We start from the raw sequence: 27,544 nt of genomic DNA on the forward strand, positions 1-27,544 counted from the left end.
ATTCATAGTAATAATTTCTTCACATTGAGCACCATCCCAATAGAGTTACATGTGGAATCATGCTACATATTTTAGAGATGAGCAACTTTGAATTTGTTCAAGTCAAACAGGTTTATATACCAAAACTTAGATCTGTATCTGCACTGAAGCAGACCTGTAACTCAAACTATGTCGCTCTTCCTTCCAGCTACCAACGCAGGTTGGTTTGTCCTTTTAATGTACAGTAGTGTTAATTCAAGACCCAAGTGACAGCCTGCACATTTGTTTTCTTATAAATACAAATTTATTGAGTTTCAGTTAAGACATGTTCAGTCCTTCAAAACCCAGGAGTGTTTACTTTGACTTGTGAAGATCCTCTAGCTCCTGTGAAGAGAATTAAAGATTTCGAAACTTAGAACTTCCATTTTTGATTTAAGGTTTTACTTAATACCGACCTTTCTTAGAATGATTCTGTAAAAAGCTGGATACTTTGATGTACTGAGCAGGGGATTGGTAGCCAGGTCGTACTGAGACAGGCCTTCTGGTACGCCTGGTGGTGGGCACTAGTGGTTGAAGCATTGTAGTGGGCTCCATGGTGGGACTCTGTACACCTAGAATACAGGACCAAACAAATGTCCGCATGGAATGAAAATATAGGTTGATAGTGTGGTTTGATTGAACCACCTACCTTCAGTGGAGTGTGCAGAATGCACAATGCGGCCAACACCAGCTGTGTCCGAGTCAAACCTGTACACCGAGAAGAGGCGATGGAGACCAGCCAGAGGATATGTACACTGCACTAACACCCTGCAAGGCAAGAGGGATAATAGTCTTATGACTAGTTCAGGAGGGGTAACTAACAAAAGCTGGGGTTGAAGATCCACCTGGCAATATCATTGCTGGATCCTGCTGGATTTTTCAGAGCAGGCAAACTCTGGCTGAAGAAGATCTCGTTTTCATAGGTCACATCGTCCTTACTGAGCTGGACAAACAAAGGCATAAGTAGATTTAACTTCCAGAATGAGTGTAACTGTATAACATTTAATATTAATAAGCAGTAGTACCATGACTTTGGATCCACAACTGTTCAGTGGAAAAGAAAAGAAAGCCCTGGTGTTGTCTGCCTCTTTGGGTCCACAGTATTTGTCTCTCAGGTTGGTTCTAGCAGGAAGTCCTCCACTTGGGAGGACCAGAGACAAGTCCGCCACCACTGTCATCCTCCCATCAGTTGAACACACTATAGAGAAACACATTTAGCACATGTCACTATATAAGACCCCACCCACTCTTAACAGTAAAAAAAAAAAAAAACAGGATGTTCTTACTAATGAGTTCAGTTGTAGTGAATGGACACGTCTTCACAGCGGAGCTCTGGACCTGTGATGTTTCACGATCCTGCACAAGGATCTCAAAAGTGCCTAAGAATCCCTTCAAAGTCACATCCTGTAAAACACATGCAGCATTGAGCACCATCTTAAAAGGAAACCAACACTACAAACAAGACTTCATGGTTCCAATAAGTCATTTCTCCTGTCACCTTGTACTCGTAGCCATGAGTGAAGAGCGGCACATCCAGCAGTAGACTCTGGCTGTCGTTGCTCATGATGTAGCCGTGCTGGGCTGCCAGCTCTGAGGTCAGCGGGTCTGATCCAATAACGATCTCCCAGAGGTAATCGAAAGGCCGGTGGTCCAGTTTGAAGCTGATCCCAGACTCGGAACAGACGGCGTCAAAGGTTGGAGGAGCTGTAAATACAAGATAATGGGTAACTGCTTCATGCACAAGTAGGATTGACCAAGTCTAAAAATAAGGTTGGCGACTTACAGACGTCTGTTAATGCCACTACTGATACCAGGTGGTGAAAAGCCTCATTTTCGGGTACAACGGTCAGTGTGTAGTTGATGTCCAGCCTGAGATGCATTGCTGCATCTTCTTTGGAGAACTAGAAGAAAAAAAAAAAAAAAAAAGGAAATAGAAGTTGTGACTGAGCTAAGCAGGTTGAAGGTTAGATAATATAAACCAGCATCACATCTGAAGATGCCACTGGTCAAAATTCAAAGACCTTTTACCTGCTTTATGACAACTGGGTCATCAAAAGGCACCTTCAGAGTGTAGCCATGAGTGTTGTTGGGATGAACAACATTTGTGATCGTGTGGCTGCTTGCATTTGTAGAAGGCAATGTACATTCATGATCATTTAAATGAAGAGCAGCCAACTCGACGTCTGCAGGGACATCTCCGAGGTAGACCATGAACATGTGTTCTTCATGAACTGTTCCTGAAATGAGGAGACATTCAGATTACGGTGCATAAATGTAACAAATGTCTCATCCTTAGAGACTTACGGTTTTCAGTGAAAACAGGGCGTGGCAGCAAGGGAGAGGCCAGTGTCCTGTGAAAGCGAAGTCTGGTGTCAACGCCATCCTCGTCCACTGAGATTTGCTCCAAGTAGAGATTAAAGATGTAAAACTCGTAGAGGTCGCCAGACACCAAACTCTGCAAAAGATACAGGAAGTGTGAAGGAGTAGTATCAGGTTTAACATGCCTCCTTAAGTGAATACCATATGCTGTTAGATAAACATTTCCTGAATACCAAACCTGCTTTAATGCATGTCAGCGCATCTCTCCAGTGTGCCATAAATTTGATCCTGATTTTTGACTGCCAAGACTATATCATCAGTTCTGACCTTCCTGAATGCTCCTTCAGCGTTGTAAGGGATGCTGATCTGGACTGTGGTGTTGTGCTTCTCCACAATGTAGCCTCTCTCCTGTGCAACTGGCTGTTCTACAAGTTCACCATTGACACCAATGTTGAGCTGTGTCTCATGTAGACTTGACACCAGCGGGTGCAGCACTATGGGAGTCTCCCACATCATGTAGCCGCTTTCATCATACGATCCTTCATCTGTGGGCATGACACCAATGTTACAGCTGAAGCCAATGTCAATTGCAATGAAAAAAAAAAAAAGAGAAAGTATAGCAAAAGATTCTAATACTGACGTATGGAACAAGCAGCCACCAGGTCCACCATCAGGACAACCCAGCTCTGTCTGGAGAACAGAATCACATGGACCACCTCTACTGGAACACCATTCACCTGGAGAGAGCATCAGAATCAAAGCCTGTTTTGGACTAAGCTTTGCAACACAGGCATTACTAATAAATTGGTCATTTTAAAGTTTAGGTATTTCAAATATAAAGTGCGAGAAATTTTGCTTTATTGGTTCACCTCGATGCTGAGTGAGTCAGGTTGTCCATACGGTGTTCGAAATACAAGCCTTCCATCTGTCAAGTCAAATGCATAGCCCTGCTTCCTAGCTTCATTAAAGCTCATGGGCACCATCTCCTGCTCTGCCCTCTGAAACATTAACTGCCAATCTGAGATGGCTGAGGTATAGGCCTGGAAAGAGAATTTAATGTGGTTATTTAATTGCATGTTATGGTATACCAACCACATATGACAAATTCTAAATTTCCCAAAAGATAATATCAAACATGCCGTTTGGACTGCAGCATCCCAGTCGTCTTTCTTCGTGCCAGTTGGACAGGCCACGTCACTCCTCACAGATACCTGCAGAGAAATCAGGGTTAGCAAGCACCTGAATTGTCTTTAGTAAATGTTACAATGAAATTAAGCTTACTTCCATATAGTTGGCCTCACAGGTAACCTCTCTGGCAGACCACGGGAGAGTGGGAGAACAGGTCTCATTCAAAGCATAGGCAACCTGATTTTCTTCATGTGTTGCTATCAGGTTGAAGTTGAATGTGAAGACTTCATCATCCTAAAAGACCCATGAAATAAGGTTGTATAAAGGGTGTCAGAATTGTAACTCCTATGGGTTGTAAAGTACTTCATCTGTAGTTAGGTTTTTGTGGATAAAAGACATCGTTTCTGCCATTTATACATACTTTGTTGTCAGTGTGACAGCTGAAGTAAGAGGCTCGTAGTACCACATGGCCCAGCATAGGATGAATGCTGATGCTGTAGCCACATGTTGCAGCATAATGCTCAGTGATGGGGTACACACCTGTCTCATCTGGAGGACAATCATATAAGTCTCTGTGTGCACAAAAACTGTTCTTGCACTTTTGATTCAATATCAGCTTTACTTAAGTAATGTACTTAAAATGTAACCAACATTAAAACATGGCATTTCAACCTTTAGAAATGGCAGAAGACACCAAGGTTCAAGAGCCACTGTGACTCAAGAGTAAGCGCTTTCAACTGAACACACCTGGCAATTTCCCCACCTCCCCAGTTATCAGTGTAATCAGTAAAGGGTTGGAAATAACCGATATTCTTAATTACACATGGCAAATGGTTGCGGAGTCCTTTTGTGGTCAGTAATGAAGCTGTGCAGGACTTACCGACAACCTCAAAGTGAGGTTCAGCCCCAGCAAAGGAGAGATCAACAGCTATCATGAGGAAGCGATCACGACACTCCTTATGAATCATTCCTGTATGAACAAACAAGCTCAGTTCTTAATGTGCTAATGAGTACAGGCATGTGTTGTAGCAGACATTTTAATTCTTACCGTCGGGAATCTGATCACACTTTGCAGTTTTCCACATAGACAGGAGCAAGACCAGGCTGTAAGACAAAGACATATAACTTATAAACATACAGGTGTGCTAAACAGCCTGCAGTATGTAAATGACACTGAAAATCTTTTACCAAATGCAAAACCCAAAGGCCATAGTCATTGAGTGCTGGCAGGGTCTAAAGCTAGCCTAGCCACTAGCAAACTACACCTGCTAACCAACACAAGCTAAAGTGAACTGCTTCTTGATGTATTTCTTGGCCAAACTTGCAGCATGTGGTGGTGTCTGCTACACCAGCTTTTTAAGTCCGTTTCTTCACCAACCAACCAGAGGCCCTCAGTCATTACAGCCACATGTGCAGCTCATTAACAATCAAAGCTGGCTTTGAATCAGTTGCAGCTGATGAGATTAGAGTTGCCCTCCTTTCAGCCTCATGAGTCAAGAAATGGATTTATAAAAGCTGGTGTAGGAGACAGAGCCACATGGTTTGGCCAGGATATACCAAGCAAGTGTTTCACTTTACCTTGTGTTGGCTGGGAGGTGTAGTTTGCTAGCAGCTAGGCTAGTTTTAGACACGGCCAACACATCAGTGGTTATGGCTTTTAGGTTTTGCCTTGGGTAAGTTGTTTTAAAGGCGATTGACAAGCTATTAAGTTTTATTTGTGCTGACATTTTTGCAGGCAAGAGACACATTCTTTCTCTTACAGCGTGGCCTTAATCCTGTCTATGTGGTCAACCGGAAAATGCACAGGCATTCCAAATGGTAATTAAAATACTGGCTTATAGACTTGCAATCGCTAATAGGGTGTCAATATTTTGACCTTGACTTCTTTGTGCACACAGAAGTACTTGAGATGGCGTGTCTTGATCGTTACTTGATGATAGCTGTTGATCTCTCCTTCACTGGGGAGGACCCTCGCTTTGAGGCTGTTGGTAAGTTATGCACAGCTTTATCATGCTGTTATGTAAACGCTTTCAGATTGTCACTATCTAAAACATGGCTCTGCTAAGAGGGAAATAATCTAGGAGTTTTATGTACCTGTAGTCCACATGTAAATAATGGATTTATTTCATGTATTTAGTCACAGAACTTTCTCTTTCAGATGAGACAGGTGTGTATGCCATCACTGAGGAGTATGCAGCAAAGTCTGGCTACACTATCAGTGTTGTCCCTCTGCAGGGCCATGTGGAGCTCCGAGCATCTTATTTCAGCTCTCACACTGACAACAAAGTATGTACAAATGGCATATAAATCAGTTTTTTGATTAATTAGAATTATGAGGTTGAGCGTTTTTGTACGACTTATGTTACGGCGTCTTTCAGGATGATGAAGTGTTCACATTCAACTTCAACCTGATTGCAACACATGAAGGAAAGGAGGCTACGTACGCCTTGAACAAGACCTGTTCTCCCACTCTCCCCTGGTCCCCCAGAGAGGTCACCTGTGAGGCCAACTACATGGAAGTAAGCTTGGTTGGATTATTTCTTTACTCATAGGATCATTTCAAATTAAGTAATTCTGGTTTCTGTCCAGGTATCTGTGAGGAGTGAAGTCACCTGTTCATCTGGGACAAAGATGGATGACTGGAATGCCCTCAAACCTGTAAATTTTTCAAGTCACTGTTGCATTATGTTCTTACTTTGTGTTGTCAAGTGCCACTCTCTTCTTATGAAGACTTTAAATCTCTTCCCAGGCACATAGCTCCACCACTTCAGACTGGCAGGTGATGTTTCAGAGAGCAGAGGAGCAGCTGCCGCCCATGAACCTCTCTGAAGCTCGTAAGCAAGGTTATGCGTTTGACTTGACAGATGGAAGGCTTGTGTTTCGTACACCATACGGACAACCTGACTCATTCAGCACCGAGGTACACCACCGATGTATAATGTCTCTGTTGTAAAACATTCAGTCTAAAGCAGGTTTTGATTGAGTCTCTCTCCAGGTGAATGGTGTTCCAGTAGAGGTGGTCCATGCAACGGTGTTCTCCAGACAAGGCTGGGTTGTCCTCATGATGGACCTGGTGGTTGCTTGCTCCATGTGTCAGTATGACAGCCTGTACTTGCTGTAGCTACATTTCACACAAGAATTTACAGTTTAAATTGCAATATTGGTGTCTTTTCAACAGATGAGGCATCATATGATGACAGCGGCTACATGTTGTGGGAGACTCCAGAGGTGCTGTACCCAGGTCTTGACGGCTCACAGCTCAACATTGGACTTGATGGCGCACTCGTGGAGCGGGCAGTTGCAGAGGAGAGAGGCTGCATTGTGGAGACGCACAACACCACAGTCCAGCTCAGCATCCCCTACAACGCTGATGGAGGATACAGGAAGGTCAGATCCATTCAAGGTCCATAAATTAGGACAGTAACTCTTGCCCTGATAATCTTGGTCACTGTAAAATAATTTGGCGATGAAGGGATGTTCAAAGACTTTCAAATTGACATCCCTGCTGCTGCATTAAACTATTTTTAGCAGGTATAAAATGCAACTCTCCAGGGAGTACAATTTTTAGTACATGGTGCACTGATTTCTTTTAATCTGGCAGCATGATGTATTAAGAACAAACAAGAAACATGTTAGGAAAAGCTGTCTAGCAGCATATCTGAGCTGTATACCTTCATAAACTGCATGTGTGTGTTGCAGAGCTTCGTGTCTGGCGATCTCTATGAATTTTATGTCTTTCATCTCTACTTGGAGCAAATCCTGGTGGATGAGGATCATGTCGAGACCAGGATCCGATTCCACAGGACACTGGCCACTCCCCTGCTGCCACGCCCTGTTTTCACCGAAAACCGTAAGTCTAATGACGACACTTGTCAAGTTGACGCAAACCATAATCTGAATGGCTCCTCATTTCAGGAACGGTTCTTGAGGAACGTGTGTTCACCGTCTACCTCGGAGATGTCCCTGAAGACGTTGAGTTGGCTGCTCTTCATTTGAATGATCACGAATGTACATTTCCCTTTTCAAATACAAGCATTCATACAATCACAAAAATTGTTCATCCCAACAACACTCTTGGCTACACTCTGAAGGTGCCTTTTGATGACCCAGTTGTCACACATCAGGTAAAAGGTCTTTTTGAAGTAAGCTGATTTAAGCCAACTGCATTTTGCTCCTTTTTTAAACTGTCTGAGCTCAGTCATGGTTGTATTTTGTCTCCTAGTTCTCTAAAGAAGATGCAGTTCTTCAGTATAGGCTGGACATCAACTATACGCTAACTGTTTTGCCTGAAAACAAGTCCTATTACCACCTGGTGTCTATTGAAGCATTGTTCACAGATGTCTGTAAGTCATTAAATCAAAAAATAAAAAATTGTGGTTACTATTTGTATAAATGGTGTGCAGAGTGACTTATCTTGTATTTACAGCTCCTCCAACCTTTGACGCCGTCTGTTCCGAGTCTGGGATCAGCTTCAAACTGGACCACCGGCCTTTCGATTACCTGTGGGAGATCAGTATCGGCTCAGACCCACTGACCTCAGAGCTGGCAGCCCAGCACGGCTACATCATGAGCAACGACAGCCAGAGTCTACTGCTGGATGTGCCGCTCTTCACTCATGGCTACGAGTACAAGGTGACAGGAGAAATGACTTATTGGAACCATTAACTCTTGTTTGTAGTGTTGGTTTCCTTTTAAGATGGAACTCAACTCTGCATGTGTTTTACAGGATGTGACTTTGAAGGGATTCTTAGGCACTTTTGAGATCCTTGTGCGGGATCGTGAAACATCACAGGTCCAGAGCTCCGCTGTGAAGACGTGTCAATTCACTACAACTGAACTCATTAGTAAGAACATCCTGTTCTTTTTACTGTTAAGAGTGGGTGGGTCTTATATAGTGACACGTGCTAAATGTTTCTCTATAGTGTGTTCAACTGATGGGAGGATGACAGTGGTGGCGGACTTGTCTCTGGCCATCCCAAGTGGAGGACTTCCTGCTAGAACCAACCTGAGAGACAAATACTGTGGACCCAAAGAGGCAGACAACACCAGGGCTTTCTTTTCTTTTCCACTGAACAGCTGTGGATCCACAGTCATGGTACTACTACTTACTAATGTGAAACTATCAACACTGGCAACAGAGGACTTGAATCCTTTCTGTACTTGGCATCACATAATTTACTGACTTATCTATGACTGTGCTGAATGTTGTATAAATGTGTCCTTGCTTGCACCGTTTTAGCTTGGCAAGGAAAATGTGACCTATCAAAATGAGATTTTCTACAGCAAGAAGTACCTCAATATGAACAAAGCAGTTTCTAATGATGCCACTGAGAGGTATGTATCGACTTATTTGCCATTACTGCAGCTACCAGTAATCTAGTGCAATATCTTCAAGCGGTCCTCTTGCCTTGCAGGGTGTTAGCGCAGTGTACATATTCCCTGGCTGGTCTCCATCGCCTCTTCTCAGTGTACAGGTTTGAGTCCGACACAGTTGGTTTCGGCAGCATTGTCCACACGACAGCCCTCAATGTCCAGCCCTCAGCAGGTACAGCAGCTCGTTCACCTGCAGGAAATGATCAGTTCTCACTCAGCATTTTGGATTTTGAGCATGTCTGCTGTCTCTGCACTGTAGGTCTGCAGAGTCCCACCATCAAGCCCACTACAGCGCTACAAAGCAGACCTGCTACCAGAAGACCAGCAGGAATACCATTCCTGCCTGCTGCCCACCCACCCGCTCGCTACATTAAAGTTTCTAAAACTCATAATCTTTTCAGTGGCATGAGAAGAGGTGAGGATTTTAACAGTTTAAGATTCATTTGTAAGACATAAGGTCTCACTTTGCTAATTTCTATTTTTTTTCACATCTCTTCACAGGAGCAGCAGGATCATCACAAGCAAAAGTAGATGCAGCCCACAGCTGAAGGAAATACTTTTTTTAAACAAAATTTTGAATTTAATAAAGTTGTTTAAGAGTTCCTACATGTACTGAATTTTTTTTTAATACTAATATGGAGATGAAAAACTGTCTATTAGGGTTGAAAGGCACATGATAAAGGGGGTGGGGATAGAACTGAACTGCACTGTAGTATATTTTACAAACATTGAATGTCATAATTGTCTTAGTCATCAAGTTTCATTCTGTATAGCCACTGAAATTTGAACACTGATTGTGTAGCACAAGTGCTGCCAGACAGACAGACACCTGGCCATAAGCCTGGGTCACAATGGCCTTGAGCTTGAAATACAGCACACTGAAATGAACCCAAGATGACAAAACCAGAGGATTTACTGCCTGCAGCTGTAATGTTTATTAACTTCAGCCTATTTGAAAAAGTTTGCTGAAATTTGCTGTGTAAATATGCAAATTATACAGTATCTATTACATGAGTTCATTTGAGTTACAATAAACAAATGTTAGATGTTTTTTCCACTAATCTTAAAGATGCTGATGGAAAACATGTTACGGGAAAAAATGCCCAAGCCAAAATCTCAAAATTGAAAGGTGCGTGAAAAAAAACGTTTTTATCTGTGGTTTCTCCCCTTAATAATATTTTGTTTTGTCTGGTTACAAAAAACAAACAAAATCTTTATTAGTTTCAGCAATTCTTATCAGTGTAATGCACGGGGTCTCTTTAGCGAACCAGCAGGGGGTGCTAGCTAGCTGCTAGCATAGACGTAACCGCGACTGTTTATTTGTGACTTTTAGCCTCTTCTGACACGAACACGTGAGGTAACCAGCTAGATGCCACTTCTGGCTGTCTTTGAACAACAGAAAAGTCAACCATGAGCAACAAAGAAGGACACTGTGTTGTGAGTTTTGTCCCTTGCGCTCTCGAACCCCAAATTTACTTACTGCGACATAAGTTGTAAGCAAAGCAATCTGCACGGAGTTTCTCATCTTTCAAGCTTCCGTATTTCAATATGTCTCCTCAAACAGGGGTCCGGGCAGCCAACCCTGCCTCCCATCTCCAACAAGACCCTGCACCACCCCTCTTTCCTGCCTCTGTACATGGCTGCAGACTTTGCGCACCATCACAAGGACTGCTACAACCAGCCAGGTGAGTCAGCCCCGCCCCATCCGTTTCAGAGCTTCACGTGGCCGTGCACACTCACTGACGCCTCATTGTCCTCCCTCCAGTCGATGCCATCAGTCCCGCAGAGTTTTTCTACTCTGACCCCACCATGAGCCCAGGGTGGAGGATCCACAACGCTGGGAGTGAGTTGATGGTGAGGGTGGTCAGTGCTGAGACTTCATAAGCCCAGTTGTTCATATCCCAATAACCATTGGTCCCTGCAAGACAAGACAAACACACTGATAAACATAAAAACCATCCAGTCGAATTTGAGTCAAGATTCGGGGTTATTAGAAGCTGTTGGTGTTGATTGTTACTAATGCAGAGGAAGAGGAAAATTAATGCAAAAATTAGGAATACTGGTACATGTATATTGAATAGGCACAGGACACGGTGGTGGGGTTTGTGGAGGGAGAGCTTATGGAGGGGCTCAGACAGAAGAGGACATTTAATAAGATTGGTTCAGGCCTGTCAGACAGAGCTAAGACCCTGTCCAGGGGGGCTAGAAGGAAATTGAGACCAAGAGCGAAAGAGGAGGTGCTTTGTTTTGACAGTCAAGACATAGTATCAGCCATCAGCCTTTCATTTTCGGGCCAACTTTCCCGGGAGACCTGTGATGATTGTATTTTGCTAACGCATCAAAAAGTCACAAATTCATTGCACAGCAGCGCAGATGAGGGAAGCACCTGAAACAGAAACCAAGAGGTCGGATAGTAAGAAAACACTGGGAGGAAAAAAATAACAATGTTATTCCTGTGAAAGTGAACACTGCCAGCTCCAGTTGTTTGATCTTATAATGTCATGATGCTGGATAAGTGTGTAAATCCTCACAATTAGACTTCATTATCTGCTCCATCTTCCCATTAACGCCTCAATAAATTTCTCTTTCCACCCTCATTTCTTTCCATCAGGTCATCGATTGCTTCAAGCTCAACACTCCGCCACCGGTTATGTCCGCCTGCGTGGCCCCACCAGCCCCCCCAGATCCATTCAGAGCTGGACCGCACCCCATGAGGGATCTGGGCAGCCTCACCTTTGAAATAAAAACCCTCCAGCCTCCAGCGGGACCAAGCCAGGTCATCCTCCAGCTTACCCAGGAGGAGGACCAGGCCATTACTAACCTCCTTAAACTGCACCACCAAGAGCCTGTACAGAGAGACGTGACTCTTACTGTTCCACAAATGGACTTGAACCACATCGTCTTCCTTAGCCACCCTGAACCTACAGACTCCACCTCAGCTCAGTTGCAGCAGGAAAGATGTCAATCAGATGCTGAGCTTGAGGCAGCTAATACCCTATTGAGCCTGATGGAGGAGGACCAAATCTGGGGCCAAAACCACAATAAATCAGGAGCAACTCCTCCTGATCCCCTGCCATGCCAGCATCAAGGATCTGAGACTTCGCCTGCAGCAGTAACTACTGACTGTACCCGAAACAACGTCAGCTTTAACAGTGTCTGGGAATCCGGAGAGCCAGGCTGGGGGGACTTAGTGTCGGTGGAGGGGAGGAATGCTGATCATGTTCACCTGCCAGTTTGTGAGCAAAACTTGGCATCAGGTTTAACCCTGAGGTGGCCTTCGTTGTCCTCAGACTCAGAGAGCAGATCCAGTGTCTGCAGAGGTTTGTCAGAGGCGAAGGAACGGATGCTCTCAGAGTCTGAGGGAGACGCTCTGTATGTCCTCCTCAGCCTCGGAGACGTGGGAGTGTTGGATAATGTGCAGTGATTGTCCGAAACCTGAGAGTCTTCTTGTCCCTGTGTGCCTGGTTTCTTTTTTCTACCTTGTTCTAATCATGGAACCAAGTAGTTAAGGGTTCTTTGCACTGGTTGCTCTGAAAATTTGGAATTTTGATCCAAATGTTCCCCAAAAAACCCTTTGTTTCTGTAGAATTTATTTCCTGTTGGAACAGAAAATGAAAACAGTGTTATTAGTTCCGCATCAGTGTTCAATAAAAATGATCAACAGCTGAGTGTGTTACTGAAAAAGAAACACAGGTTTAGAAAGACACACATTTTTATTAAAAGCACAACTACCATTTTGAAGGAGAGAACCCCCCCCCATCAGTATTTACAACATATTGTTCATTTACAACGTATCCACAAATAATATCCAGTCTTCACTGACAACAGGCTGCAGGGGGAGCTACAGTATTATTCCACAATGTGTAAAGAGCTAACAAGCTAACAGACAGCACAACCACTGGAACGTCATGATGGCAGTACAGCTCAGCCCACATTTACACTTCAAAGCTCTTGTGCTCGATATGATCCTGACAGAAGTCTTTGTGTGTAGTTCTGAGTTTATTTGAAGGCACTTCCTGATTTCTTGCAGGTTGTGGTGAGATAAATTCCTCTTTAAATGTTAACACTTTAAAAAAAAAACCAAAAGCAAAACTTGTATTATAAAACATGTCATATCCTGTATTCTGGCCACTTTGGTGACATGACGGCTTGCTGTGCATAACTGGAATGAAAGAGGATTTAACTTGCGTGTGCATGTGACAACTTTGACACGAGAGGTGTTTACGGGAACACCCAGCTCTTTTCTCCGCAGCCGGTCTGGCATTCGTACAATCTGGTCGAGCTGTAGCTGCAATGTTTGGCATTTCAAACCTGCAGTTTCAGTGCATGAGGAGGTGTCAGAGCAGGGGCTGCATGCTCACAGTCAGAGACGAGGTGAACTGTACAGCTGTAACGTGCTGTTACTAAACACATGCATGCATATTCAAATAGTTTAAGCATCAGTAGTAAATGATCCACCTCAAGCTCCCAGCTGCTCACTCATGTACTCCAGTAGTGAAAAAAAAAAAAAAAAAGGTGATGACTGCTGTTATGACGTCTCATGATCGTCACCCTTCTCCTTTTGTCTTTCATTTCCTGGTTATTAGAAACTGACACTTCATCTCTGTACCGAGCTCTTAAAGAGTTCGTCTCCCTTTATCGTCCTTTTAAAAACGACTGAATGTAAACATCCGTGATCCGTCCATCCTAATGAACGGCGTTGGCCCTGGCCACCATGCTCGCAGCCTGCATCACTCTGTAGCGCTCTCTGAGGTTTCGCCGCCTCACGTGCTCGTTGGTGATCTCTACGACGTTTGCCGCGGGGAACCAGCCCTTCTGACCGTCGGACAGGCGGATGCCTTCGCAGCAGCCTGGGACAAGGAGGAGAAGTGGGAGGAGGGGGGGAGGTGGGAGGAGAACAAACAGGGGAAGATTGGAGGCTTCTGTATCGTTCATGCAAGAAAGTCGAAACAAATCAATAAACTGCTAAAGTGGAGGGTTGAGGATTGAGTTATGAGGATCAGGGTGCATAAACAAGCAGAGTCAAAGGAAGGGGTATGTTAATGATGCATGTCAGCACATATGACTGTCTTGAAAGGAAACGTGCACCACATCTGAAACCTTAATCTGATTCTTCATCTAGATCCGCACACTCATTATGCCAAATGGTAAATGCTCTCTGTGACAGTCTGATCAATAAATAAACAACTCTTTGGCCCGGGGTTCCCTCCACGTCGCTCTTACCCTCGTTGGTTTTGCGGATGACGTTGATGATCTCAGTGGGCTCCAGGGTGAGCTCGTCTGCCTGCTGGGCAATGTACTGCTCCACACACTGCACCTGAGGACAGTCTGACACACACACACACACACACACACACACACGTGAGAAACCGTGGATATGAAAGACAGGCAAGCGCATGCTGCGGTATCATCAAGTCCTCACCCCAGTCCTCGTAAATCACTTCATCTTCATCTCTGTCTGGGTTGGTGGGGTTGGGGAAAGCAGCCATCCACCTGTGCATGTCTGACCTGTCGACAGAAGAAATTCTTAATGACATGTTTTGAGGTGCTATCTGTCAGGAAGCTGTATTTGACTCTATATGTAGATTATAAGGATAGATGTACTCAGTCTGAACTAAGGCACTCACTGTGAGGGAGCTTTGAGCAGCCTCTCCATCATGCGTCCCTGGTGGTTTTCCAGCAGGGTGAGGTTGAAGCAGTGCTCGTAGGGGATGCCGCCTCCCCCTTCCTCTACTGGCTGCACCTGCACCAGAGAGCGATGGGCGTGGTCGAGTACCACAAAGCGCTCCACGCTGCTCAAGAAAAAGGAGAATTCGTCACATACCATTGCATTCCATTGTGTTTGGCATCTGCTGTCAGTTCTCTTTTAACACAACTTCCTGCTGCATTTGAGCCACTGATCTAACAAGGTTTGCTAACACTTTACTAGCAGGTGTGTAGTCGTGTGCACCGTTTAAAAGTGATCTTCTTCTGGGCGTTGTGAATGTCTGTACTAATGTCATGTCAATCCATTTGATAGCTCTATATCAACATCCATCCCGCCTCACCCTTTCTTGGCGGTGATGATGAGCAGATCGTTGAAGAGGAAGAGGTAGACGGGGGTGAACTTGGCCCTCATGGTGAAGAGAGTCCCTCCTTTGGACATTTCATGCAGCTCTCCCTTCTTCTCCAAATATCGTGTCTGGGAGATGATCGGGATGGCCTGGAGGACACCGAAACGTTCATCTCCTTTTCAAAATAAATGTCCGGCTAAATAAAGGACAAATAAAGACCATGCACACACGCTTGTCGTTACCTTCAGCTTGTCAAACTCCAGCGTTTGAGAGACATGGATCAACTCCTCCATCTGTCTCATCTTTCCCACCTGTGTGTTGCACTCGTCCATGATCTGCGTGTGATTATGAAGGTGGAAAAAAGAGACAAGAATATGAAATAAGCACTTGTTTTTATTTCCACCTCATTACATAAAACTGGGTGTCATTGCGAAATAGCCCGAAATGTCTCCCTGTGTGAGCAAACTCTGTCTCACACTGCCTTTGTCCTCAGTGCCACGTATGACTCACTATCACTGTGACTCAATCAAAAGGAAATCCTTCAAACAATGGCTGACGTCAAATGCCCAGAGGCATGCGAAGCACTCGAGAGTCAAATGATATGGATTTGTGGGCATAGGGGACGGTGATGAAGAGCGAGGGGCGTTTACCTTCGACACCGAAGCCAAAGCCTTGGAGGCTGTCTGCTCCTCTTTCGTCCCCTCCTTTGTTCTCTTCAGGATGTTCTGAAAGGACAAACAACAACTTTTCTATTTCTGCAGCGGACAAGCGGCGGGATACATTTTTTCCATTTATAAACAAACAAGATCATGAGCTTGAGGAGAGGTGCGCCCCTGTGTTTGCTTATGGCTCAAGAGGCAGAGCGGGGGAGATAACGCTGGAACGAGGATATTCCACAAAGCAACACAGCGTGATGAGCTCAGGACTATTGACTTCCAATGGCTTGTAGCAGCAGAGGAGAAGGGTCAGTCACGCAGAGCGTTTAGACACCTGAACTAACGCTCCCTGCATTGTAGTCACGCTCCAGTTACGTAGCGATGACGCCGACCTCCTGAGCTTTGTCCTCACAGGGCAAGAAAAACCAAAAGCAAACAGACACGTTTCTACTTCTGGACTCAAAACCACAAACATTTAATCCTCAGTCTGATTATTTAGCCATTAGCAAGCTGTTTCCCCCTGCTTCCAGTCTCTATGCTAAGCTAAGCTAATCACTCCTTGGTTGTATTCACTGAACTACTGGATTTATTCTTTATTTGCTAAAAGCAGCAACACAGGTGTGGCGGGATTTTACAATTCCCATGATGCCGCTCACCTCAATGAGCATTTTGATGCGTGTTATTCGCTGGAAGGGCAGAAGCAAGAAGGACATGAAGGGCAGCCGCTGGCACTGAGGCGACTCTTGGAGGCGAGAGATGACCGCAGCAAACTGCACGTTGTTCTTCCTGCGCACACACAGAAACGCACACACACGTGTAATGCAGCTGTAATGTTCCATAAAATCCAATCTTCCTATCGAGGGTTGCAAATTCCAGGAATATTCAACATGAAAACTTTCCATGGGAATTACAGGGAAACTATAGGGGTTATTTGCTCAGGCTGCGTTAATCACGTCATATGCTGACATACACAAACCTTTTTCCAAATCGTAAGCTGACATAATTTAAAACCAGTCTAATAGAAATGAAAAAAAAAAAAACCAATCTGGCTGAGTTGAATGTAAATTAACTGGGTTGACTCAGTTAACAAGAATGAATGGAAATGGGTTAAATAGATGAATAGTTTTGATTAAAAGCATGTAGGCCTTTGGCTCAGACAGTGCAGCTGTGTTGGCAGTTCTGTGGCTGCACATGTGACAGAAGAATGCACGCGGAGGGTGTGCTCCTGAACGCAGCGCGTGGTTACAATTCAATTAAATGAGCATACTTTAACCCTGAACATGTCATAAGGCCTCATAAGGCTTTTTTATGTGAAATTTTTATACTGAAATTGTGCAAAATTTCCAGAATTCCTGAGCTTAACTTCCCTTGGAAATTCCCCTGAAATCTACAAACCCTTTGCAACCCTGCTCCTATTCGACAATCAGTGCCTGCTTTACTGTTTAGTTTTCTTACTTTTATGTTAATTCTGTGTCCGTTTAAAGTGAAGCACATGGTGCAAGTATTTTGTTGTAAAGAAAGGCACTTTAAAATAAAGTGATCATTATTATCATATAGTCCTCTCCACCAGTCTGCCTCATGGTGCTGGCTCATCTTTGTTTTGCACCGTCAACTGAACTGTAAGAGACCTGGAACTGGTTCAGACTGCGGTTCCTCACATGAGCAACGTGTAGGTCTTTTCCTGGTAGATCTGGTTGCGGACGTAGTCGATGTAGGCGGGGAAGTTGTGCTGGGCGTGGTAGTGGATAATGTCACAGATGTCAGGGAAGACCAGCTCCTCAAATATGCGGTCATCCAAGTCTTTCAAGAACCTGTGGAGTCAAAGATTTCATGAAAACTTCAAAGCTTTTTGAACCCTAAAGAACAACTAGACAAAGACTTCCAAAGCTTTGGATCCCAGTTCAGGAAATAACTCATTCCATCTTTCCTTTTCCTTCCTATCTCTTGGTATCTTTGTCCCGAGCGCCAAGTGACCTCATGGCAGTTCAACCCATAAATCACCTCCCTATTTCCCTTTATCTCCCTCCATCCTTCCTTCTGCCGTTTCTCACCTCTCGCTGACCTCCCGGACCCTCAGGATGTTGGAGAAGAGGGTCTTCCTGTCTCTGATGATCATTGTCTCCTGCAGCTCCCTGCTGTCCAAGAAGTGTTCGGTCAGAACTCGCAGGGATCGAAGGTACGAGGTCTCAGATGTCAAAACCTCAAACATGCTCTGCCAGGGAGAACACAGAAAGGATTTTAGGATATTAAGATCAGGAAAAGGGAATCAACACTGTTGTTTTGTAATCTGTGAATAATATCCATTTAGATGCTGATACGTTTTATTTAAGATCTTTTTTGGCGTATGTTGGTGTATCTTCCTTTTTTCTTCTTCTTTTTGTTCAAATTAATCAAAAAAATGGCTCGGTCTATCTTCAGGCTCTCGCTGTCTTCCTAAGATGTATCACTTCCTGCTCTTTAGAGGATTTTTCCCCTTGAAAAGTCCTGCCCAAGGTTGGAAAGTTAGACGAACCACTGGAAAAGCTTTCATGAACTGGGGATAGAGTGGATCAATATGTTATTCCAGACGTGAGTGATGCAGCGAGGCAGAGTGGGCCATAATTCATAGAAAAACATTGCGTTATTACTTTAAGATGGGATTTCAAACTTGATCCAGCATCTCCCGTTTCTCTTCTCCTCGCATCATCGATCTCTCTTTCTGTAATCACTCCTCAGTTCAGGTCGATGCCTCACCTCCTGGTACTTGCAGCGCTCGGGGCTGAGCTGCTCCAGCACTCCGCTGTCTCGAACAGTTTGGAGGTCCTGCCACAGGGTGCTCTGGCTCGGCGTGGGCACGGGGCTGCCCCTGGGGGCTCCGTTTCCGGTCGCCGTCCCAGTCCCAGTCCCAGTCCCGGAGCGGCGGGCTGCCCAGTCCATGGCATAGTCCACGCTAGTTTTACTGATGTTACGGCAAACTGTCTGGCGTCGGATCTCCTTGGTGATGACGGTGGCACGGTACGTCTGGTACAGAGGCTCTGAGGGGAAACAAGACACAAAGGTTCCTACTAGTAGACCCCAGGATACAAGTAACAGATATACATGATGTGGACACCTGAAGTTAGGACGAACTGAAAAGCTGTTGTGTTGAATTGCATTAGGTTGTCCCAGTGTACCCGATAAAGTGGTAACTGGTAAATGATTGTGCCTCCACTAACTCGACCAGCTTGATTTGTCAAAATAAGAGCAGCACAGTCTGAAGCTGTGTCCTGTTTCAATGCTTATTCTGAGCCAGTTGTGAATGTGGAGTGTTTTCACACAGGAAAGGAGGAAAAAAGAAAGTGTAAGCAGTCACAGCTCGCAAAAAAACAGTTGATTTCTGAGTGTGCTGTTGATGGACGCTAATGGAAATGGAGAAGCTATGGAAATATCTAGAAAAGACGCATGTATTGTCACATTTTTTGCGACAAAAATTTGGTAAAGTTTGTTGCTTTTTCCTATAGTAATAATGAAAACAGTAAACTATGACAAATGCAGTGCATACTATATATACAATATATAGGCAAACATCACAGCTCAGGGCAAATGATGATGATCAAACTGACATTGCATCCTATTAAAAGCACTGCTGTGACATTTTCAGTGGCCAAACTCATTTTTGTCTTTTTACGTCTGTTACAGGTGTCTTACCATCCTGCAGCCGAGACTCCCAGTTCAACGAAAACTCCCTCCTGACTGGGTGCCTGAAAGAGGAGAGAGGGGTCAAACCAGGGTGATTACATGTGTGGGTGAACACCAACAGCGTGCAACTCAGTCTCTGAATATGCAAACGTTACTCAAATAAGAGTAAGCAGTGAGTTTGCTGGGGACTATTTTCAGCTGTGGATTAATACACATTTGGTGTGTTGATGTGCTTTTGCAGCAGCAGGACGTCCAACTATGTTCATGGTAATAAAGAAACATGTCATCCAGTGCAAAACTGTGGCCCACTAATGTGTCTGTAGCAGTTTTTGGACAACAATGGGGGCTTTTGTAATGATAAAATAAGCTACATCAGGTTTTGGTTACACAGACAATACTTGTTTATAGGAACAATTCATTGATGGTTTTGGTCTTTTGATGATTTCTCACGTTTCTTCCGCTGTGTCCTCCTTCTCTCCTTCATTCCCTCCACTCTCCTCTCCGTCTAAAAAGAAGTTAGACAGAAAATTAACAACTTGTGCATCATTCATAACTCATCTCAGGCAAAGATAATTATGTTTGTTCGGTACAAACCTTTTTTCAGCGTGAGGGACTGCAGTGAGGCGCTGCTCAGCCTCCTGGGATCTGCCTTTGGTGGTGGAGGTGGAGGTCTGTGGGGGCTGGCTGGGGGTGGAGTGATGGCCCGTTGGGGGCTCAGCCCGCTGGCGGTGGAGCCGCTGGGGGACGAGGGCCGCAGCACGCGCCACTCCTCCATCGTGGGCTGGGGGAGAGGAATGCCGCCCCGGTGCACGGGAGTGAGGCTGCGGCTGTCCTGAGTCACGGGCATCCTCGGCGGGATGGCCGGCGGCACACTGTCTGGGCTCGAGGTGGGTTCTGTGTTATCCTGAAAGTCGGATGTCGGGTCTGAGGTGCTGCAGGACAGTTTAGAGCGACGGGCTGGTTTGAGCACCTTGATTAGAGGGATATCCAGTTCCTTACATGCAGTGGGAGGCTTCTTGGGAGTGGGGTCGACCACAGGAAGTGTGGCCTCATAAATGTTCTCTTCTTCGTTCTGGGTGGGCGTGTTGTTGGATTGGATTTGTGCTGACTGAGCATGTTTTGGGGGGACAGGGGGAGACTGAGAGCGAGAGACAGCAAGGCTGAGAACAGAGAGAGGGCCCGGGTCCGAACGTCTCCTGTGGCCGTCCGCGATCAAAACATTCAAAGACTGGTGGAACTTTGTCATCTTTTGTTTCAACACACTCCCATCAGCCACTGAAGTCCTGTCCACCTCATCCCCTGCCTCACTGTCCCCTTCCCCTCCTCTCTCTACCTCCTCATACTCCTCCCACTCCTCCCCATCCTCCCCCTTCTGCTCTTCATCAGTCCCATCCTCGTCTCCACCCTCATCGCCGTCCACATCCACGGGCACCCATATCAGTTTCATGCCGGGCCACTGGAGGTGACACGCGCAGCTGCAGCTCGGGTCGCAGCAGGGACTGAGGGGCGCGCGTGGACTGTGCTCCGCCTCCACTTCACCTCCTCCAATCAGATTAATCTCCACCTCTTTTCCATCAGGTGCTGTGTCAAAAGAAGCAAAACAGATTAAAAGCTTTTCCTCCACATGCCAGGCTAAAACACTGAGCTAATGGGTGTGAATGAGCTGTTTCCTGTCTGCTTCCATCCTGTATGTGCGTCCCCTGATAGGACGGCTCACCCCCCCCCCCCCCCCCCCATCTGTAACAGCTTCACGTGGCAAACGCTGGACTGTCAAGTCAGCAGTTCATCGCTATGCAAATGCAGCGCATCTGCAAGTGGTGTGTTCAAATATTCATGGAAAGTCTGCAGTGGGGAAAAAATTCAATATTGACAGAAGGAAATGGAAAAGGTGGAGGACAGAGAGAGGAGGCAGGATGAAGGCTGAGCGGGTCAGTGAGTGAAGATATGAGGCACGCAAAAAAAAGTCAAACTTTTTCCATATCAGCCAATACAAGATCTTTTTGGAAATGTAGTTAAATAAAGATAATTTCATTATGCTAATGGAACAGTTAAAGCTCCATAATTGCTCAAACATCACCAGTAAAGCTGAAACGATTAGTTGATTAACTGATTAGTCAATCTACAGAAAATTAACCAGAATCTATTTTGATGCTTGATTCATTGTTTAACTTATTTTTCAGACACAAGTGCCAAATTTTCTCTGGGTCCTGCCTCTCAAACATGAGCATCTGCTGATTTTACCAGTTTATATCATTGTATATTTAATATTTGTGGACTGCTGGTCAGAAAAAAAAAGGAATTTAAAGATTTCAGAAGTTATCTATCGTACTAATCAGAAAATAACTGACAGATAAATGGATGCTGACAGTAATCGTTAGTTGTATCTGACGTCCTGATTAAAGGCTTCCTGTTGCTGGCGGGTAACAAAAACGAGGAAGTGATCAGATAATCAGACAATAAAATGTCACTTCTTGGGGTTCCTCTTTTGTTGAGTCAGGGCAAAGCCGAACATCATGACACAGCAAAGGACGGCCCGCCGTCAATGAGCCGCAGATTAAAACTGGAACGACTGTCCAAAGTTTCATCGCATTTTGCTGAGAGACTGCCATAAAACAACAGGAACAGATAATGGATATAAAAGATTGAGTGTTATCTTTACTGCTGGTGTCAGCGTCACTTCCTGCTTTCACATTACTCAACAGCAGGCATGCACACACATACTCTCTCTCTCTTAAACACACACACACACACACACACACACACACCGGTGATTAACAGACTGACTGAACCCGTTTACGGCTGCTGGCTTAGACTAGCCAGCGGCGCCGCACCTGTCAGTCAGAACAACACCCAGAGTGCACTGCAGGTTTCCTTTTAAACCAATCAATGCGCTCCTATGCAGCTCTGAATGGCAGGTTAAAAGGTTAAAACCAGAAATCATGTCACACAGCTTCCTCGTGTTTACTGTATCAGACTGAAAGAATGAGAGAACTTTGGAAATTTGGTTGATAGCCAAACATCTTCAGACCCGAGTGTACTGTACTGTACCTGATCGCCCTCCCTCCATGCTGATGCTGTCCCCCTCCTCTCCTCGCTCACTCTCTCTCGGCTTTCGGCTCCTCTTCACAGGCAGCGGCGGCGCCTGCTCTCCCCCTATCTGAAGCTGCAGGCTGGCGCGGCCCGGTTTGGGCTTTATGGTGGGCGGACGTCTGAACCGTTTACTTGTCGTGACCTCTGCAGTGCCATTGGTGGGCTGCTCCTCCGGCTCGTTCGCCACACTCTCCTGTCTGCTGAACTTGCTCACAATCCTCTTGACCTTCCCTGCAGGAAGTGCAGTCTGATTGCTGCCTCGGTCCCCCAGAGGAGGGGAGCTGGCCTGAGATGACGGTTTTGGAGGGATCTCAGGCCTCGGTTTGGCCTCGGGGGGCGCCGTGGCTTTTTGGGATGCTTCCTGGACAGACATGGTAGCTGGAGTCTTCTCCTAAGGTGCGATTCACTGCCAGCCCTGACCAATCAGAGGTCAGGCTTTAAGGGTGAAGGTCAATGTGAGCCTGTCATCGTCACCTGATGAGTAAAGAGAAAGGAAAAGAGAGTTATTAAAGGAGCACTTCACAGATTTAGCATTACACTCCTCACTCCTCCCAGATCCTCATTAACACCCTCTAAAGTGACACGACTGGGGGCATCCTGGACCACAGGGCAGTTGTCCTTACGCTTGGGTGTGGGGTCCCAAGACAACTCTGAGGGACCACAAGAAAATGAAACTTTTTGCTCATAGTTTCACCTCCTCAGGTGCCACAAATAAGGACATAACCTGTGATACGGCTGCTTGTACTGGGGGATTTCATGTCTTAGTCAGCAGAGAGCAATAAAGGTCCCTGGTTAGACTTGCTGCGATTGTATAATGAGCCTTAAACCCACAGGTTAGTGCTTCTCAGCTTTTCTCTCTTTTTGGCTTTTTACCCCTTAACAAAGAAATTATTCACCGTAACGACAGTCATTTCCTGCAGCTGAACTAAACATTTACACGAGGCGATAAACGCTGCATAATTCAGCATTTCCATTACGGCACATTCCTAAAGTCAGACTTCTCCGTGCCACAAATCCCTCACTGCAGTATGAACTTTGCACTGGAAGGAGCACATTCCCACAAACAAGCCATACTGTAAAGACAAGTGCACCGCACGCTGACGCAGCCAAGGGAAATCCAGCTACAAGATCATTGATTTTTCCACCGTACAGTTCCCTCACATCAGTGTGCAACTTCTGAAATTGTTATTTATTAATGACTCACAGCTGAGAAGCACAGTGTTTACTCATGCACTGCTTTCATGGCTGGAGGGTGTCAGCAGCATCAGAGCAGGGACGCCGATCAGACAGAAGGTTTCCATTTCGACTGCTCTCAATCTTCGTCTGTGTGAAGGCAGCAAAGACTTCACGGTTTGCTGTCAAATAATGAGCGATATAAGTGGAGCAAGCTGACATTTTTGTACAGTGCTATATGTTTCCTGACGCACTGGTGGAATTCAATTAATAGTTAACTACTGTTTCAATACATGAGGGCGTTTATGATCACCTCACCCTGCCCATTGTGGCCCTGGCAGGTCAGAAAGCCTCATGTTCATACACCCTGGTAATAATTGCTTGTGCTTCATCATCTGGGGTCTTTACACAGACTTTCACGCTTTCGAAATACCGCCCTAAGTGTGACAAAAAATCTGAATTCCCCCGTTAGCGTCCATAAAAAGAAACATGACGCCAATAAAGTGAAATTCAGTTTCCATTCCAGGCGACCAAATGGCCATGCTGCAGATTCTTCTCACTGGGTTTTTTTGGACGTGTGTGCAACAGCTGATGCAACACCGAACCCAACCAGGGTTAGTCATCTTCTGAGTCATGCAGAAGACGGAGCAGCGCAGCAGAAAGCGCTGCTTTGTGCCGCTTCTTGATGAATACATTTAGCGTGTCGCTGCATGCATTCAGGATTATATGCACATCGTTGGAAAGCTGCGACAAAAAACTCAGCAGTGAATGTCGTGATTATGCTTTAGATTAATCCTGTCAGACAGAGTCACAGAGAGCAGTCTGCAGCTGGCAGTCATACGAAACCCAAGTATCTATATTTTAGCCACGCCAGCAGTTTTTCCCTCTGGACGTCAGCCTGTCAGTCGGCCCACTGACAGGCCGATCCCTTCGCTGATGACAGAAATTAAAATGTCATATCTTTGGGTTTTTGGCATTTGAACACACCATCCTGAAGTACAATGTGCATTAAATAACGGAAATAACTGCTAGTTCCCGTCCTCTTCAGCACTGCTGATAAGGAATATAAATATGAACGGCAGTCGATTATCAGCACAGATATTTTTATCAGATTCCTAAAGGGACACTCCGATTTTACAAATCAAGGTCAGTGATGTCATCGCAAGGAGCGCCGCTCGGCTTGAGTAAACAGTTGTGTAAAGACAATTCTAAGGGTGCATTATGGGAAATGTAGGAGCTTGAACCATACTGCAGGCAGGAAAGCTGAGATATTTCTGCCTCTGCTGCACCGATTTTGACCTTTACTTATTAAATCGGCCTCTTGTAAGTCCCCCAACTTTATGCAAGAGCATTACCAAATAATCTGAGCGCCACTTTCATGGCGCACTCGCGTAGTGTTTTGCTCTGGGAAAGATTAGAGGCTGTTCATTTTGTGTAAAGTGCCAGTAATTTCATATGAAGCTGTGACGTTTTAAAGAAATTCATCAACAGTAGTGCCTTATACCAGCAGGTAAGACGAGCATCACAGATGACAGGCGACTATTTGGGGCTCTGGAGCTGACAGTCGTTTCCACACAGCTCACTGAAGTCAATACAACCAGTAGCTGGCTGTTACTAGGAAAGTGCACCAGCTAGTCAGACCAGTTTGGATGGGATGAGCATGCTGCACAGTCAGTGAGCTTATAATAAAGAGACAGACGGGGTTTCATGTTTCGGTCTGACGAGAAAAATGTTTCTGGGCTGACGAAGAGTCATACATTAAATAACTGCAAAATGACAGCAGGAGTGGAAGGAATGGAAAGCTTTCAGTGGGTTAATGAAAAAGAAAAATGCTTTCATAACCATCAACCTGCACACGCTTTCATCTTCTAATGGTCCTTCTCTCATTTCGGTTTATGATTTCCAAGTTCGGCAGCTCTCAGAAACATTGATAAGCTCTGGCATCAAGAGAGATAGACGAGAGAGACGAGAAAAAAATAACGAGACAGAGAGAGACGTCACGACAGCAAAGTACGTGTGTGGGTGTAATGGAGGTCCTTCCAGGTTTCAGTTTAGGCCCTCTGGATACTATCATTGTCCACGGGTGACACAAAACAGGAGGGTGCGTTCTCCCACAAAGCACTCATCTACACAGCCGGGTTGACACACTCTGAATGAGTGTCAGTGCACGTATAGACCAGACTCAATTCCTCGCTGACTTTTCTTTCAATTAGCCCATCGCAGACTTCACTTGTCTTTTGTTTGCCTTTGACCTGGCCCATTGACCTGGTTAGTTCAATAGCTGCACCCTCCAGTCTACTGGACCTGACACACACTCAGGCTGGGTCAGTGGGCCAGTCATTCATTCCAGTATTTGTCCAGGCAAATCCAATACACACCAGATATGGTGTGATCCCCTAATCAGACCAGCTTGAGAACAATCCTTAAGTGCTTCAAGTGGGTGTCTATTAACACAATGCTCTCTCTGAGTGTGTGTGTGTGTGTGTGTGTGTGTGTGTGTGTGTGTGTGTGTGTACAGTAGGCCATCTGCTCTGGAGACTAATGGGTCAGTGTGTATATAAAATGGGTAGGGGGGCTTTAAGAGAGCTACCATTGTAATACATGTGATGTGCATGGAAGCTCCACGTTGGACAGGAAGAGGGGACGGAAAAGGTGTGTCGGAAAGGAAAACACACACACACACACACACACACACACACACACACACACACACGCATACAAGGGGTGGGAGTACTGGAAACAGGAATAAAAATGTAGAGTTGGTTTGATGCCATGAGTGATAGATAAGGAAATGTAAATATGATATTTAGATCACATAAGATTGTAACAGGGAAGCTGCCAATAGCGTCAGAGCCAAATATGTGTCATTTTTCTATGATAAGAAAACGCGTTTCACGACATAAAAATGACTACAGACGAATTAAATGGCAAGGGCAGAGTATTCATAAAATATTCAAAATCAAAGTCCTCCTAAAATATTCTTATTTGTACCCCTTAATTGTCAAATGTATGAATAGGTTTCTGTAACCTACTTTTCAGCATGGCAACGTCACTGTAATATCAGACAACCCCTGCTTTCCATAAGGGAACAGGTGCCGACAGCCGCCACCGTCGAAAGTGAACCAAACCGCACCTGCTAAACAACAAATTGTGGACTATTCTCTCTAAAAACACAAATTAAAGGAAAGATAACTCACCAGTGTTGTTCAGACATGTCTGGCTGTTTCTCTCCTGTCATTCGGCTCTAGTTTGGGCAGTCCAACATAGTTAGCTTTAGCAAGAGAAAAGGCTTTAGGTTAAAATCGGTCCGGGACGCAGCAACGTTAATGTAGTTTAAAACTCGTCGCGCGGAGAAAAAATAAATAAACAAAGGTCGTTAAATAAACTGTTAAAACAAATTATCCACAACGTACAAGCGAAAAGGTTCAGTTTCTTAATGTTTCTCTGACAGGCTTGTTGTCTGAGCACCCATCATCCCCTGTTGTTGTCTCCTTTGTTACCAGCAGCATGTATGAGGGAAGGAGACGGGAGGTAGGAGTGCAACAACCCCCCCGAGGCCAAAAACCGCCCAACCACACACAGGAATATTTACAGGTTCCGGTCAGGGGTTTCAAAATAAAATCCGTGCTTTTACAGGTCTAAAATGTTTCTGGTGACAGATATTCTGAGCAATTAGCGTCTGAAAAATTGAAGGATGTATATGTTTTTGAAAGATACACACAAGCAAATTTTATAATTATAGCTTTATAGAATTCTTTGAGACCATTAATGCTGAAAGTAGCACTTTTATCTGCCACACCATCACACTGTTAAATTCTCATGATGAGTTGGCTAATGATGATTTATCCATAGAAGAACTGGTGGGTGACCATGGATATGTTATTGTATCTTTTTAACAATTAATGCTTCAAGTAGAGGATTATGGCTGGATGTACTGGTGCTCGTATGTCCTCACTTGTTGTAAATCATTTAATGGGAGTTTGTGTGGCAGGTTTTAGCATTTGTTTTATATGCTTTATTGTATGTCTTGTGCATTTTAGGATTTCCTTTGTTCAGGTCTGTGTGTGTTCTTTTCAC

General features: G+C 45.0%; 3 protein-coding genes across 3 annotated transcripts; 1 reads left to right on the forward strand and 2 right to left on the reverse strand.

Annotated features, from left to right (window-relative positions):
• Positions 1-270: 270 nt before the first annotated feature.
• LOC143317459 (uncharacterized) lies at positions 271-4,719 on the reverse strand. The gene is made up of 17 exons (XM_076725614.1): positions 4,514-4,719; positions 4,346-4,435; positions 3,863-4,014; positions 3,619-3,759; positions 3,207-3,548; positions 2,978-3,074; positions 2,665-2,882; positions 2,323-2,575; positions 2,047-2,255; positions 1,802-1,919; positions 1,517-1,722; positions 1,305-1,422; positions 1,044-1,216; positions 864-961; positions 668-786; positions 435-590; positions 271-363 (listed from the first exon to the last, which is right to left on the reverse strand). Exons 1-17 carry the CDS (start codon positions 4,599-4,601, stop codon positions 317-319), a joined length of 2,625 nt encoding a protein of 874 aa, XP_076581729.1. The 5' UTR covers positions 4,602-4,719; the 3' UTR covers positions 271-316.
• Positions 4,720-5,374: 655 nt separating this feature from the next.
• LOC143317460 (uncharacterized) lies at positions 5,375-9,430 on the forward strand. Its single transcript, XM_076725615.1, has 17 exons — positions 5,375-5,453; positions 5,624-5,751; positions 5,844-5,984; positions 6,055-6,123; positions 6,215-6,385; positions 6,461-6,557; positions 6,644-6,852; positions 7,165-7,315; positions 7,381-7,589; positions 7,688-7,808; positions 7,892-8,097; positions 8,192-8,309; positions 8,388-8,560; positions 8,705-8,799; positions 8,880-9,010; positions 9,098-9,253; positions 9,340-9,430. The coding sequence occupies exons 1-17, from the start codon at positions 5,375-5,377 to the stop codon at positions 9,384-9,386; spliced, it is 2,301 nt and encodes a 766-aa protein (XP_076581730.1). The 3' UTR covers positions 9,387-9,430.
• A 3,102-nt stretch (positions 9,431-12,532) lies between these two features.
• On the reverse strand, positions 12,533-26,980 carry arhgef15b (Rho guanine nucleotide exchange factor 15b). Its single transcript, XM_076725678.1, has 16 exons — positions 26,665-26,980; positions 22,253-22,768; positions 19,799-20,785; positions 19,655-19,709; positions 19,214-19,266; positions 18,281-18,561; positions 17,599-17,759; positions 17,206-17,358; positions 16,204-16,333; positions 15,542-15,616; positions 15,134-15,226; positions 14,886-15,040; positions 14,466-14,630; positions 14,261-14,346; positions 14,062-14,166; positions 12,533-13,688 (listed from the first exon to the last, which is right to left on the reverse strand). Exons 2-16 carry the CDS (start codon positions 22,665-22,667, stop codon positions 13,525-13,527), a joined length of 3,078 nt encoding a protein of 1,025 aa, XP_076581793.1. The 5' UTR covers positions 22,668-22,768; positions 26,665-26,980; the 3' UTR covers positions 12,533-13,524.
• Between the last annotated feature and the right edge of the window lie 564 nt (positions 26,981-27,544).

This window comes from Chaetodon auriga, chromosome 24, assembly GCF_051107435.1.
Source record: "Chaetodon auriga isolate fChaAug3 chromosome 24, fChaAug3.hap1, whole genome shotgun sequence".
In the NCBI taxonomy this organism is placed as follows: domain Eukaryota; kingdom Metazoa; phylum Chordata; class Actinopteri; order Chaetodontiformes; family Chaetodontidae; genus Chaetodon; species Chaetodon auriga.

Bases quoted from the DNA above. Each gene is read 5' to 3' on its own strand.
- LOC143317459 (XM_076725614.1), bottom strand. From the start codon at position 4,601: ATGTTTATAAGTTATATGTCTTTGTCTTACAGCCTGGTCTTGCTCCTG. The intron at 3,075-3,206 runs GTGAACCAATAA...TGCTCTCTCCAG, and splicing joins CTGACTCACTCAGCATCGAG to GTGAATGGTGTTCCAGTAGA. The intron at 962-1,043 runs GTACTACTGCTT...TTGTTTGTCCAG, and splicing joins GTTGTGGATCCAAAGTCATG to CTCAGTAAGGACGATGTGAC.
- LOC143317460 (XM_076725615.1), top strand. From the start codon at position 5,375: ATGGCGTGTCTTGATCGTTACTTGATGATAGCTGTTGATCTCTCCTTC. The intron at 6,386-6,460 runs GTACACCACCGA...GTCTCTCTCCAG, and splicing joins CTGACTCATTCAGCACCGAG to GTGAATGGTGTTCCAGTAGA. The intron at 8,310-8,387 runs GTAAGAACATCC...GTTTCTCTATAG, and splicing joins CACTACAACTGAACTCATTA to TGTGTTCAACTGATGGGAGG.
- arhgef15b (XM_076725678.1), bottom strand. From the start codon at position 22,667: ATGTCTGTCCAGGAAGCATCCCAAAAAGCCACGGCGCCCCCCGAGGCC. The intron at 19,267-19,654 runs GTGAGAAATCAT...CTCCTCTTTCAG, and splicing joins GAGGACACAGCGGAAGAAAC to GCACCCAGTCAGGAGGGAGT. The intron at 17,359-17,598 runs GTGAGAAACGGC...TTGACTCCACAG, and splicing joins GTCCGGGAGGTCAGCGAGAG to GTTCTTGAAAGACTTGGATG.